The following is a 14,119-nucleotide window of genomic DNA, read 5'->3' as shown; positions in this document are numbered from 1 at the left end:
GATTTGCGGTCCCATGTTTATTGGAGCCTTTTAGCTACTTTTGGCCTGTACTTTTCATATGTGAACTACTGACGATCACTTCTGAAACACTTTATATATGTTTCTACTGGTTTCAGTTGCCATTCGTATTTTGGTAATCGTTGTTGCCACAATTGTGCCTTGGTTACTGGTATCATGATATCCGTTTCAATGTAGACATTCTCAAAGAGGTCAGATCTATTTGTTGTCATTAGATCTAATATTGAGAAAAAATGCCGCACCTGGCGGTCAGCACGCGATTCCTCACTCCAGTTCAAGACAAAAGTCGTGCCCTTGGGTTTAACACAAACACGATAAAAAAAAATTGCTCTGTCAGCGCTGTGCGTGGCGCGTGGTCAAGAAAAGGTACAACGAACGCTTCACTCTACCGGGGCTATCCCATTAGCTCAGTGAGGAGACCCAACGCCATGGGTAACAGAGGTCTACATCTGACGTTTCCGCTTGAATTGCTCGGTGGATATAGTTCCGCGTAAGTCCTGCAGATGTCAATACAGCCCCTTTGGACTGAGGGGGCAACCGCACACTACTTCCATGACACTTGTTCGAGCGTCGCACGCTCGTATAGGCCGGTCGTCTACTATAGTTACCCGAGCATCGCTCAATAGCGCACTGTCGGATCACGGCGCGTGAACTTGAGATGAAGGAGTGCGATAGGGAAACATGGTTCGAAATAATACAGGGTGATTCAAAAAGAATACCACAACTTTAAAAATGTGTATTTAATGAAAGAAACATAATATAACCTTCTGTTATACATCATTACAAAGAGTATTTAAAAAGTTTTTTTTTTCACTCAAAAACAAGTTCAGAGATGTTCAATATGGCCCCCTCCAGACACACGAGCAATATCAACCCGATACTCCAACTCGTTCCACACTCTCTGTAGCATATCAGGCGTAACAGTTTGGATAGCTGCTGTTATTTCTCGTTTCAAATCATCAATGGTGGCTGGGAGAGGTGGCCGAAACACCATATCCTTAACATCCCCCCATAAATAAAAATCGCAGGGGGTAAGATCAGGGCTTCTTGGAGGCCAATGATGAAGTGCTCTGTCACGGGCTGCCTCGGGTAGTTTGGTTTTCAGCCTAGTCAACAGCGCCTCAAGCAAACAAATGTACAACTAAATGAAACTTTATAGCTCCCTTAATTCGCCGACAGATAGTGCTTAGCTCTGCCTTTTGTCGTTGCAGAGTTTTAAATTCCTAAAGTTGTGGTATTCTTTTTGAATCACCCTGTATATCCTAAGTGCGAAAGATGGTAATTGTAACAATGTTTTGGAGAGATTTTCATTAGTGACAAATGAGGATGTCGGCTACATATACTGCAGCAAGTGCTCTGCTCTCCAGTCTTACATATCAGCCAGCAGACATCTGAATGCACATATCTGCAGAACAAGGCAAAGTGCATGTTTGGAAGCATTAGAAGTTTCGGTGAAAGCTACAGTAATTGAAAAGGTAAGTAGGAATCTGTGCCAGGGACTTTCGTTCACTTGCGATAGCAGTAACTGCAGCAGGCTATAAATATCAATTCATAATTGTGACGTGTAGATATTTCCAACATTTTACCTCACCCTTTGATGATATCGCGAAACACTGAAAGACAATCCGATGAAATACGAGCGAGTATGATGCCCAGCATTATCCAGGACATAGGCACGAAAGCATGAGAATGTGCGGCAGATATATGGATTGATACATGTCGGGAAATGTGTTACTTATTATTGCGCACTTTGCTTATCAAGATTAGTCCCTAAGAAATATGGCAACAATCTATTTTCCTGAGAAGATAAAAAATATGGCGATTTCATTGAAAAATACGTTGAGGAAACATTATTCAAATTTTTAGGAGTGAATCCTCAGAATTTTAATAAGGTTTCATTTGCCACAGACCAAGGCGCTGCAATCCTTCCGGCATTATGCCTCCATTACAGGTGTTTTGAACACAGTCCATGAAACCCATGTTCGACGACGATTATATGATAAATGGCTTTGAGTGGTTTATTTCACGAGTTACGGTGCTAACTATGGTGTCCGTTTCATGAGGAAAACTGGTGACGAGAGTTGGATGTAGACACGCTCGAAGCAAGAAACGGAGAGTATATGGAACAGCGTACTTAGTACGCTTTTTGCACTACAGCAGCATGACAAAATCATCGAACTGCTTCCGTAGAGGCATCTCTGAAAACTGATTATGACAACAGCACTGCAAAAGGACTCGTGACATTTTTAAAGCCAGTCAAAGATGAAATAAGAATGCCGGCAGGCGATAAGTTTCCAACAATTCAGTTTGTTTTGTTACGGGTGCACAAACTGAAACGTCATTTTATTGCAGGGCCCGAAGATACAGAGATAGGTTTAAACTGCGGAAGATACGCCACGCGTCCAGTAAATGAAAATTGTGCTTAATTGCAAAACACTGGTTACATTGTCACCGGTATCTTGGCAGAACACTACAACGGGCCTATTATCATCTATTTACTGTAGATATTACGAATGCCGAAGCATCGCTGTCTCCGCTTCGCAAACGAGAAAACTGAAATTCCGACGTTGCACAGAATAGTAACAATTCTCTGGTCGCCCATCCTGTTACTGGAAATAATGTCTGTTTCCGACAGAGATGAGAAATTAAATACTGCGCATAAAATGTGTGATGAAGTATCAGTTTCTGATAAGCTAGAACAAAATTATAACGTAGAAGTTATAACTGTTACTCTGTTGTTGTTATATCCGTAAATATTTATGTATGTCCGATGGGAAAATGTCGGCCGCACGCAGCGTCCAAAAAAATGAAGTTCCTGTTTTCGGACTGACTAGATTGCGGGCCACGTCGCACTCAATCTACCGACGAAGTTGACTTGTATGTAACTCGAATAGATAGTCTTGACAACGAAAATAGGCTAGATAAGTGAAACCATGACCGTAGTCTCTTTCCCAAACTATCATCTTTAGGAAGAAGAACGGTTTTTGTTCCAGCCTTAAATGTGACTAGCGAAAAAAATTCAGGATGCATGTCGGTCATGACGTCGGCTTGACCCAGACACTGCGTAGATGTTAATGGTACCGACGCCAAATAGGGTGAGGGCGATACCCCACGCAATGGGGAGGTATGCGACATCCTCTGCAGGGAGTCCGTTGCGTAGGAGGATGGCGACGCCACTACCAATGTCGGAGGCGAGAGAAAACGTAGGCGTTGTGCCCGATGGGGACTTGGAAGTCAGCGAAGAACACCTCCTGTAGGAGTGCAATAACAACATCCGCAGAGCAGATGGTGTCTCGGAAAATAGCCAGTTTGTGAAGGGCTCGGATGGTGGCAAGATTAATTGTGGCGACACGATATAGCTGTGTGCGGTCCCATGCAACTAATGGAGAGTGCGTCATGTAAGCATCCTGCAGGCGTAGACCCACCGGGTCTGTCGCAGCGGTCATGGGTACTGGCAGGACGCCGTTTCAGGCGCTCCCATGGGACGCTCTCGCTCAGACACGCTGGTGGTCTGATCCGCTCCTTCTTCAACGTCATCGACCCAGGATGCTGACCCTGAAGTCACGTGACCGTCATTTACTGCCGGAGCAGGGGAAGCAGGCGCTGTGACAGTAGCTGTGGACATCTGTCGTCCTCATGTACTGGCAACATTGAGTTCGTGTTCTGGATTGAGAGAGGATTCGTTACAGGAGAGGCGTCAGGAGTGGTCATACCTTGTGACTGGACGCAATTTGGAAAGTCACCATCAGACACCGGTCGCCATCTCGCAAGGTCATCTGGAGGAGAGCGTCATCGGAGGGTGTTCGTCGGCGTTTCTTGCGCTTCCTGGGCGACTCCCTTTCCTAATGTGTTGTTTCGAATCATAATGTGGTCGCCCATCATCCGACACTACACCCATCTGGATAAAGGCAGCAGTCGGCACGACATCTAGTTCGACGTCCGTGGTTCGAGCAGGGTCGTCCGCCACGGTCCTGAGAGTAAATGTTGCCGCAGAGGGCACTGGGGGTGACGCCATGCTGGTTTCGTCGGCATACTGTGGCGCGGTGGGTGGCGTTGACGAGGCTTCAGGCGTATGCTTAAGTGGCGTGGCAGGGTTCCGTGCTACAGGTAGGTGACAGGTAGGGACGTGAACGTCGATGCCTGCCTCACTTCACCCAGCGGTGTTGTACCAAACGTCGGAGTAAACATTTGGACCGGACATGTCCTCCCTGGCACGTTCGTGGCTGGCCAGCGTACATGACGATGGCCCGTATACCGCCAATCATCAGGTACGATGGAACGTCTTTCGTCAGCTCAGTTTTGATCTGCCGGTCGTTCAAATGGCTCAAATGGCTCTGAGAACTATGGGACTTAACATCTGTGGTCATCAGTCCCCTAGAACTTAGAACTACTTAAACCTAACTAACCTAAGGACATCACACACATCCATGTCCGAGGCAGGATTCGAACCTGCGACCGTAGCGGTCACGCGGTTCCAGACTGAAGCGCCTAGAACCGCACGGTCACACCGGCCGGCGATCTGCCGGACGCCATTTAACACTGGGTAGATCGTAAATGTTTGCCACTTGTCCGCGAGGTGACCGAAAACGTGTCCATACGGCTGAAAAGCGGCAGTGACCACTTCTTGAGGCATCTCGAACGGGAGCTTAAAAACTTACAAAGTTCGGAGATCGAATCCCGCATGGTCCACTGTCACTGCACTTACGTGTCCATCAGAGTGTTTAAATTTTTGTCCGGCGGCGTGTCGTTGGACAACTTCGGCGCATAGCTTCTCCGTCGACATCTTGGTGTATACAACGCTTCCCGTGATGGAAAAATGTATTCCGACCACGTCTAGGGGATTCAAACGCAGATCCTCTCCTATGAACTGTTCAACTTCAAAAGCTCTTGGTCACGGATGTTCGCCCTGAAACGTTACTGTGATCATTGCACGGCGCTTAGAGTGCGCCTGAGGTACGGTAGTAGTGGATTCTAAACACGAGTACCGCGACGTGGAAGTAAACAACGCCGAGAGCAGAGTGCTGAAAGGCGCGGGGCAGTTCCGCACGCTACGAAGGCCGAGTCGACTGACAAGAACTAGGGAACGGACGTCTAGCCGCGCGGGGTAGCCGAACGGTCTGGGCGCCTTGCACGGTTCGCGCGGGTGCCCCCGTCGGAGGTTCGAGTCCTCCCTTGGGCGTGAGTGTGTTGTCCTTAGTGTAAGTTAGTTTAAGTTAGTGTGTAATCTTAGGGACCGATGACCTCAGCAGTTTGGTCCAATAGGACCTTACCACAAATTTCCAAATCTACGGACGTCTAGAAAACGGAATTGGAACCTGATGAGGATTCGAACAATAGCTCCATGGTGGATTTGGGACTGATGTTACTGCAGTCTACTAAGTGAATTGTCACGGCTGGTACGGTAGTGGGATGTGACACAACTTCCTCTGTACACCCTGGTGCACTGCCAGATGTGACAGTATTGCTAGCTCCTCTTTTCCATACATTTGTTTTCAAAGTGAATCGGACCTGATTTTGCTAGGTAAACATTTGTCTTGAATCTGGATGAGGAATCGCGTGCCGACCTCTAAGTGCTGAAATTTTTCTTCATCCTGTATTTTCATCATTAGTGGGGCTCCGAACCATCTGTCCTAATTAATTTTCAGAGAAGCATCTGTTCTAATTAATTTCCAGAGATAAATTTCAGCAATGTTTCACAGGAGGTCTTTACAAGCCCACCCATAACAGAAATATAATTATCCCAATCGATCGTTGGATGTTTAAAGTCTCCTTCGATGCTTACAGTATGACTGGGGGACTTATGTACGAGCGAACTGAGATTTTCTCTAAGATTTGCCGTTAAATCAGGAAGTTAACCTGTTGGTCGATAGAAGGATCCAATTACAATTTTATCTCCACCCTCGATACTGAGTCTTGCCCAAACAATCTCGCATGCAACTTTAATTCAAATAGTTCAAATGGCTCTGAGCACTATGGGACTTAACATCTGAGCTCATCAGAGCCCTAGAACTTAGAACTACACTACTGGCCACCGTAAATGCAACACCAAGAAAGACAAGAGGTAGCACAACAAGATTTATTTTGTAGATAACATGTTGACCAAGTATCAAATGATTACGTTTACAGACGTCTGTGACATGTGGTTCCTGTCAGAATCAGTAGCCAGAGTAGCCGCCATTGTTGGAGATCACCGCTGCCACACGTCTCGGCATTGAGTCAAAGAGACGTTGGATGTGTTCCTGGGGTACAGCAGCCCAAGCAGCTTCCACACGTTGCCAAAGATCATCTGGTGTGGCAGCTGGGGATGTAATCTGGGTCACTCGTTGAGCAACCATGGACCACATGTTTTCTATCGGCGAAAGATCAGGAGAGCGAGCCGGCCAGGGAAGCAATTCAATCTGGTTATTGATGAAGAACCTTTGGACAATGCATGCCACATGTGGTCGCGCATTATCCTGTTGAAATATGGCTGTGGCCGAGCCCTGAAAGTAAGGAAGGACAACTGGCTCCAGCACCTCGGATATGTAGCGCCGGCTATTTAAAGTACCGGCAATGCGTACTAGAGGCGTGCGAGACTAATATCCTATGCCGCCCCATACCATAATACCCGGTGCAAGACCAGTGTGGCGGTGCATAATGCAGCTGTCCAGCATTCTCTCTCCACGGTGTCTCCACACTCGAATCCGACCATCGTGGTGCTGCAGACAGAAGCGTGCCTCGTCAGTAAAGACAACGTCATTCCATTCTGCCGTCCACATCCGTCTGTCATCACACCATTGGCGACGGAGACGTCTGTGGTTCTGCGTCAATGGTAGACGAAGCAATGGACGTCTTGTGGACAGACCACTCTGCTGTAAACGGCGTCGAATGGTACGCGCAGACACTGGATGATGCGTTACAGACACAATGTGCTGTGCTATGGTTCGGGATGTCACTGAGCGATCCGTCACTGCCATGCGCACAATTTGCCTATCAGCACGTGCAGTGGTGCACCGAGGTGAATGCGATCGACCACGTCGGTCCGTCGTACCCTCCTGCATCCAACGGTCACATATCCGCATTACAGTTGTTTGGTTTCGTCCAACACGACTAGCGATTTCTCTGTATGATAATCCACAATCTCGGTAAGCCACTATCCTTCCTCTGTCGAGCTCGGATACTTGATCAAAAGATGTTTCCTGTTGTCTACGAGGCATAACTGATCGTCTTGTGAAACAACCACAAGGTAAACACACGTGCCGAACGTACACTCGTCGAAATCGCCAAGCCTTAAATGGCGCTATGAGGTGGCGCCACAAGCGCGCGTGATGTGCGTCTGCGCTGAAATTCTAATCAGATGCATATCTCATCGCTGCAAACCCATGGTGTAAATTTCACTTGACTCGGATGCTTCCTTCAGGGTGTTGCATTTACGGTGGCCAGCAGTGTACTTAAACATAACTAACCTAAGGACATCACACACATCCATGCCCGAGGCAGGATTCGAACCTGCGACCGTAGCAGTCGCGCGGTTCCGAACTGAAGCGCCTAGAACAACTCGGCCACAGCGTCCGGCTCAACTTTAATTTCTGTCGTTTCAGTATAGTAGGGAAATGCGGTTTACAAAGGAGACTGCTTACAAATCACTTGTGTGTCAGCTCTCCCACTATTTTTGTAGTGTGTGGTACCCATAGCAAAGAAGACTAACAGGGGATATCGAACGTATACAAAGAAAGGGTGCACAAATGGTGGCAGGTTTGTTTGAATCAGGAGAGAGCATCGCGGAAATGTTGAAAACTTGATCTGGCAGAGTCTCGAAGACAGGCAAAAAATTATTCAGCGAAAGCCTACTTAGAAAATGTCAGAAAACAGTATTGAGGAATCTAGAATATTGGTGGCCGAGCGGTTCTAGGCACTACAGTCTGGAACCGCGCGACCGCTACGGTAGCAGGTTCGAATCCTGTCTCGGGCATGGATGTGTGTGATGTCCTTAGGTTAGTTAGGTTTAAGTAGTTCTACGTTCTAGGGGACTGATGACCTCAGAAGTTGAGTCCCATAGTGCTCAGAGCCATTTGAACCATCTATAATATTCTTCAGATCCTTACGTATCGCTCTCGTAGGTATCGTGGAGATCAAATGAGACTAATTTTAGCGCTCACTAAGGCATTAAAGCAGTCATTCTTCCCTCGCCCCATTCACGAATGGAACGAGAAGAAGCATTGACATAAGGCACCTTACTAAGTACCTTCTGCCAGGGACAACTTTACAGTGTTTTTCAGAGCATTTGTGCGGAAGTAGAACTACTGTGTTGCGAGCTGGAAGTCTGAGCATACCTATTGCAGTGACAAGGCACGAATGGTCTTAGGTTGTTTAAAATTACTGAAATTTTATCAGCAAGAATAAAAGAATTTCAATAAAATTGAAAACTTTTCTCGTTATCCTCCAGAAGTGAGATGAATGCCGCAGGCTCGCTTTTCTGTTGGTGAGTCCTGCCCAATTAAAAATGTTACAGCGTCCAGCTCTGTTGATCAAAAGTTAAGCATGAAAGTAACTTTAGTTTGCTTTGTCAGAGCCGAGCATTATAGCACGATGAAACTTGGTCCATACGTTGTAAGAACTGTTACAGTGTGATACAGAAGGTGATTGAAGAAGATAGGCAGTGAGATGTACAGGTGTGACACATTTAGTGAAAGAGAATAACCGCAACTCAGTCACCGCGACTTATGATGGTCCCCTGGACATCACAGCAGCCTGGATCTGGTTGTTAGTAGGGTGTGTGATCACAACCGACAGAAATGCGTGCTGTGCAACGTGCTCGGTCACGATGTTGATAAGAGGTTCTTGTAGTGAGGGTTAACATCTAGCGAAAGGTCATTGGTACATGTGGACATGCCGCAATACGTCTCCCTAACTCATCCCACATGTGCTCTATGGGGATTACGTCGGGAAAACGGGCAGGCCAGTTCATTCGCCGAATATCCTATCGTCTGAAATGCTGCTTCGCCTGGGTTATTCGACGTGGGCGCCCATTGTCATCCATAAAAATGAAGTCAGGGTCGAATGCACCCCTGAAAAGACGCCGTCGGGGAAGGGGTACAGTGTCAGAATAACGCTGACCAGTGATTCGGTGTGGTCCCTATGATCTTGGCACCATCGCAAACGGTGCCGCTGATGTGCAGGTGTCAATGGAAAACAACGAACTGATCGTCAGGCAAAGAACCACCCCAATGCAGTCACCGTGTTACTAAGGATCCCGAGATTGCGTGGTTTGCACTCCTCTTAAATGTGATTGCAATTGTATTCGCTGTCTGACATGGAAACAGTGCTATGAGCAACACCTGGGCTACAATCGTCACACTTCGCCCTTCTTCCATTTCCCCAATGATTCTTCCCCATGTGACGTTATCCAGATGTTGTTTCCGGACCGTTTTGTAATGAAGAACACCACCACGCTGCTCCGCAACTGCTCGTTGATTGACTCACTCTGTCTTTCGCCACTCCTTCAGCTGCCTCGTATCGCGGGCGCAGCCCCACTTAGAGCAGTATTCAAACAAACAAACAAAAAAGCGTGTGACGAGGGCCTCCCGACGGGTAGACCACTCGCCTGGTGCAAGTCTTTCGATCTGATGCCATTTCGGCGACTTGCGCGTCGATGGGGATGAAATGATGATGATTAGGACAACACAACACCCAGTTCCTAAGCGGAGAAAATCTCCGACCAGCCGGGAATCGAACCCGGGCCCTTAGAATTGACAGTCTGTCGCGCTGACCAATTTTTTTTTTCTTTACATTTTGTTCGATATAGTTCGTTGCGTTTGGTCTGGGCGGACGTCACAAGACATGCTTTCAAGTTGATCGTTGATTCCCTGACTCAGTTTTGTTGTTAGAGAAAGCACGCAGCCCTCTGACCGAACACGCTGAGCTTCCGTGCCGGCATCACCCAGCTACCGGGGGCGGACAGTATTCACACTGACCTCATGCCATATGACGTCCAACTCTCTGTGCATCACTGGGAGACGTCTGGCAATACGCAACTTTCATTCATTTCCACCGAGCAGTTAATATATTTCGTTACTTTATGTAGGTAGTTCTTAAGCATTGCAGAGCATTTTATCTGCGTGATACTTAAGACTCAGTAACTCTTATTTTAATAGCTAGATTAAATATTGTCCATCTCTGCAACAGATGAGACTTGATGTTACGAAGGTGGATCTGAATTAGAGTGGGTAATAATCACGACTTAAAAGCACAACCCTCTGTATCTCATTTCGACAGACATCCAGAAAAGGAGGATACCGAAACGATTATTTTCAAAAGAAACCATCACAGTCAGGTCTCATCTACTTTATACACTTTTCTAAAGGTGTACCGCGCATAATAAGTAATTTGGGGAGGAATATAAGTATTTTGGTTATATCTTTTATTTTGCTTGTTTTGTAATTCCGTTCACAGAATCTTTTCCAGCACAACTTGTCCGTTATCATTTAATTACACGAAGTATTCATACGCGTACGGACTGAATACATGGCAGGCAGTGATTGCTGACAGCATACCTCCTACGAGCATGGTGCATATGCTGAAGATCTTCTCGACGCTGGTGTTGGCGGATACATTGCCGAAGCCGACGCTGGTGAGGCTGGAGCACGTGAAGTAGAGCGCCGTGATGTACGACTCGGAGTGCGAGATGTTGGTCACCGGCACCTTCAGCCGCTCCGCCATTGTGTGGATCCAGCCTGCGGACAGACGCAGAACAATGCTTTGTCATGCGACGCTCTTAATACGCACGAAGCATCATGTATTTTTTGTCAGTACGGAGCAGTCACGCGTCCAAGAACACTGGCAGCTACTTAGTGCAAGAAATAGGTCAGCCACATCAAAATAACAGAAGATTTTGAGTGAATCTGCGAAGACGTGCAAGGTTATAGTTTTCTGTCTTCTTTGAAGCCTTTATAAACGGACAAATATGGCGGATCGAACTAGTTATGATATTATTGAAGGACGTATTCTATGATTAAGAAAAACAAAGGAAAATCTGACTTAGAATATTTGGGTGAGATCAGGACTGCTCCTTCTCCTCCCGAAGACGTGTTCCGAGCCTTATGCACAGTGGCATAAAGAATGATGCGGACGTGCACAGTGGCTCCTAGCACGGTTTGCATATTCCACTAAGAACTTGTAAACATATAAGAAGCAACCGAATGATACATAAAACGTAGAAAAAAAGTAAGTAACTTTTTTATTATTTCAAAAGTCATTGCCATAACCGTTTTTCCCACTGTGGAATAAGACGGTCAGTGCCACTGTGGTGTCACCGCCAGACACCAAACTTGCTAGGTGGTAGCCTTTAAATCGGCCGCGGTCCGTTAGTATACGTCGGACCCGCGTGTCGCCGCTATCAGTGATTGCAGACCGAGCGCCGCCACACGGCAGGTCTAGAGAGACTCCCCAGCTCTCGCCCCAGTTGTACAGCAGACTTTGCTAGCGGTGGTTCACTGTCTACATACGCTCTCATTTGCAGAGACGACAGTTTAACATAGCCTTCAGCTACGTCATTTGCTACGACCTAGCAAGGCGCCATATTCAGTTACTATGTCTTCTGAACAGATAATATTGTGAATCATGTACCGTCAAGAGCGACGTTCATCATTAATGGACTAAAGTTAAGTATCAAACTAATTACGTCCGCTTTCTGAATTCTAATTCCTTGTCATGTTTCAGACCTCACGTCAGTATAGTTGTTCCCTCCTCACGCCAGTCTGCGTGAGATAAAACGCGTGCATTTAGGTCTCCAGTCGTAACACAGTGTTGGCTCTTCTACCAACACAATAGCCTTCTTGGAAAATGTTTGTGGTTGCCTACGGAACCGTGATTGCACCAGGCGTGCAGCTGTTCGTCCGAAGCAAATCGATGACCGCGAATGTCTTTCTTCAGGACACCAAAAATATGTAAATCGCCTGGGGACAGATCAGGACTGTGTGGAAGTTCTGCAGCGTAATCGAAACAACCTTGCAACATGTGGATTGGCATTATTCTGCAACAGAATTATATTGTCCTTCAAAATTCCTGGGTGCTTGCACTCGATGGCGCACTTAGGTTTTTGCAAATTGTCCACATACCACTGTGTGTTAATTGTGGTGCCGTGTTCCAGGTTGTCAATAAGTAGCGCGCCATTGAAGTCAAAGAAAAAGGTCATCAAGTTTCCCGGAGCTGGCATGCTAATTGTTGCGGCTACGCTGTGGAAGTTCGCTGGGTAGCCGTTACACATCCTCCATACAGTCCATATATCGCCCCATGCGATATGCAAATTTTTGGAGTCCTGAAGAAAGACAGTCGCTGCCATAGATTTGCATCGGACGATGAGATGCACCTCTCATTCGGGAGGACAACGGTTCAAACCCGCGCCCGGCCATCCTGATTTAGATTTCCTGTGATGTCCCTAAAACCCTTTAGACAAATGCTGGGATGGTTCCTTAGAAAGGACCGATGAACTCCCTATTTGGTCCCCTCCCGCCAAATCAACCAACCAACCGAAGAGAAGCATGATGGGTACAGTCATGATTTCGTAGGCAACCGCAAACATTTTTGCATGAAGGCATTGAACGTCTTGTCTCAAGGCGCGGTAAATGTAGACTCAAAGACAAAAAAGAAGGAAGGAAAAAAAGAACCGACGCACCACGAAGGAATTATGAGAATGGGCCGGAAATCGGTAGATGTGATGTGCATGGAGGGACAAATAAATGAATACAATTTGAGAAAAATTGGATGATTTAGTCAAGAGAAAGAACTTCAGAAACTGAGCACGTCAATAACGCTTTCGTCCACATCGGGCCCTTATGCAAGAATTTGTGCGGCTTGGCATTGACTGTCAGTTTTGTTGGGGGTATCATACCAAATTTTGTCCAACTGGCACACTGGATCGTCAAAATCCCGAGTTGGTTGGAGCACCCTGCCCATAACGCTTCCAACATTCTCAATTGGGGAAGATCGGTGATCTTGCTAACCAAGGTATGGTTGGCAAGCGCGAATACAAGCAGTAGAAACTCTCGTCGTCTGCAGGTGGGCATTATTTTGCTGAAATGTAAGCCGAGAATGGATTACCATGAGAGTCAACAAAATTTCGCGTAATATATCTTAGGCGTAGCGCGACGCTGTAAGAGTCTTGCGGGTGACGACTAAATGGGCCTGCTTTAAAAAGAAATGGCACCTCAGACCATCAAGCCTAGTTGTTAGGCTGTATGAGGGTAGCAGGGGAGGGAGGACACTCAGCTGGTATTCAACCACTGTCTGTGGTGGCTTCAGATTCGTCTTCACTGGTCATCGAGGCTCAATTAAAAACCGGACTCATCACTGAGACAATCGTCCTACAGTCAATGAAATACCAGGCCAAAGACATGTCCGGAGACACCCAGAACAGCGATGGGATAATCAACCTGACTGTCGCTCGCCAAACGGAGAGATGATGTGGCGTGCCATTTACTTTCATAACAGGACCCGTGGCACCCTTACAGTTCAGCGTTACGTCAATGATATTCCACGCCCCCTTTTTGTTGCACTTCATGGCAAACCAGCAAGATAACGGCTACCCGCACACGGCGAGAGTTTCTACTGCTTGTCTTCGCGCCTGCCAAATCCTAACTTGGCCAGCAAGTCCGCCGGATCTCTGCTCTGTTGAGAACGTTTCGAGTATTATGAGCAAGGTCCTCCAACACACTCGGGATTTTGATGATGCAACACGCCAGTTGGACAGAATTTGGCACGATATTCGCCAGGATAACATTCAACAATTCTATCAATCAATGCCAAGCCTAATAACTGGTTGCATAATGACGAAAGGTGGACCAACGTTTTATTAACTTGTTCAGTTTGTGACGCTGTTCCTCTTGAATAAATGATTACATTTTCTGAAATTGTAATCATTTGTTTGCCTGTCCCTGCACATCACATCTACCATTTTCCATCCCTTTCGGACAATTCCTTCGTGGTGAATCGTTTTTTTCTCGTTGAGGGTGTACGAGGGTTCACTGAAAAGCAATGCCTCCACCTTCGTAACTCTTCAACAGTTGGCAGCATTGGTATGCGGCAGGTACTGACTTGTTCTGTATCCTCTTCTCTACAGCCCAAG

At 46.8% G+C, this 14,119-nt stretch overlaps 1 protein-coding gene across 1 annotated transcript in view; it reads right to left on the bottom strand.

Moving 5' to 3' along the window:
- The window catches only part of LOC124740341 (potassium voltage-gated channel subfamily H member 8), a 612,019-nt gene that overhangs the window by 144,579 nt on the left and 453,321 nt on the right, over positions 1-14,119 (bottom strand). The window contains exon 9 of the mRNA XM_047248622.1: positions 10,551-10,730. Coding sequence (XP_047104578.1) covers positions 10,551-10,730 — 180 coding nt within the window. The remainder of the gene's footprint in view (positions 1-10,550; positions 10,731-14,119) is intronic.

This window comes from Schistocerca piceifrons, chromosome 1 (assembly GCF_021461385.2).
Source record: "Schistocerca piceifrons isolate TAMUIC-IGC-003096 chromosome 1, iqSchPice1.1, whole genome shotgun sequence".
NCBI lineage: Eukaryota > Metazoa > Arthropoda > Insecta > Orthoptera > Acrididae > Schistocerca > Schistocerca piceifrons.
This window is presented reverse-complemented; position numbering and strand designations above follow the sequence as displayed.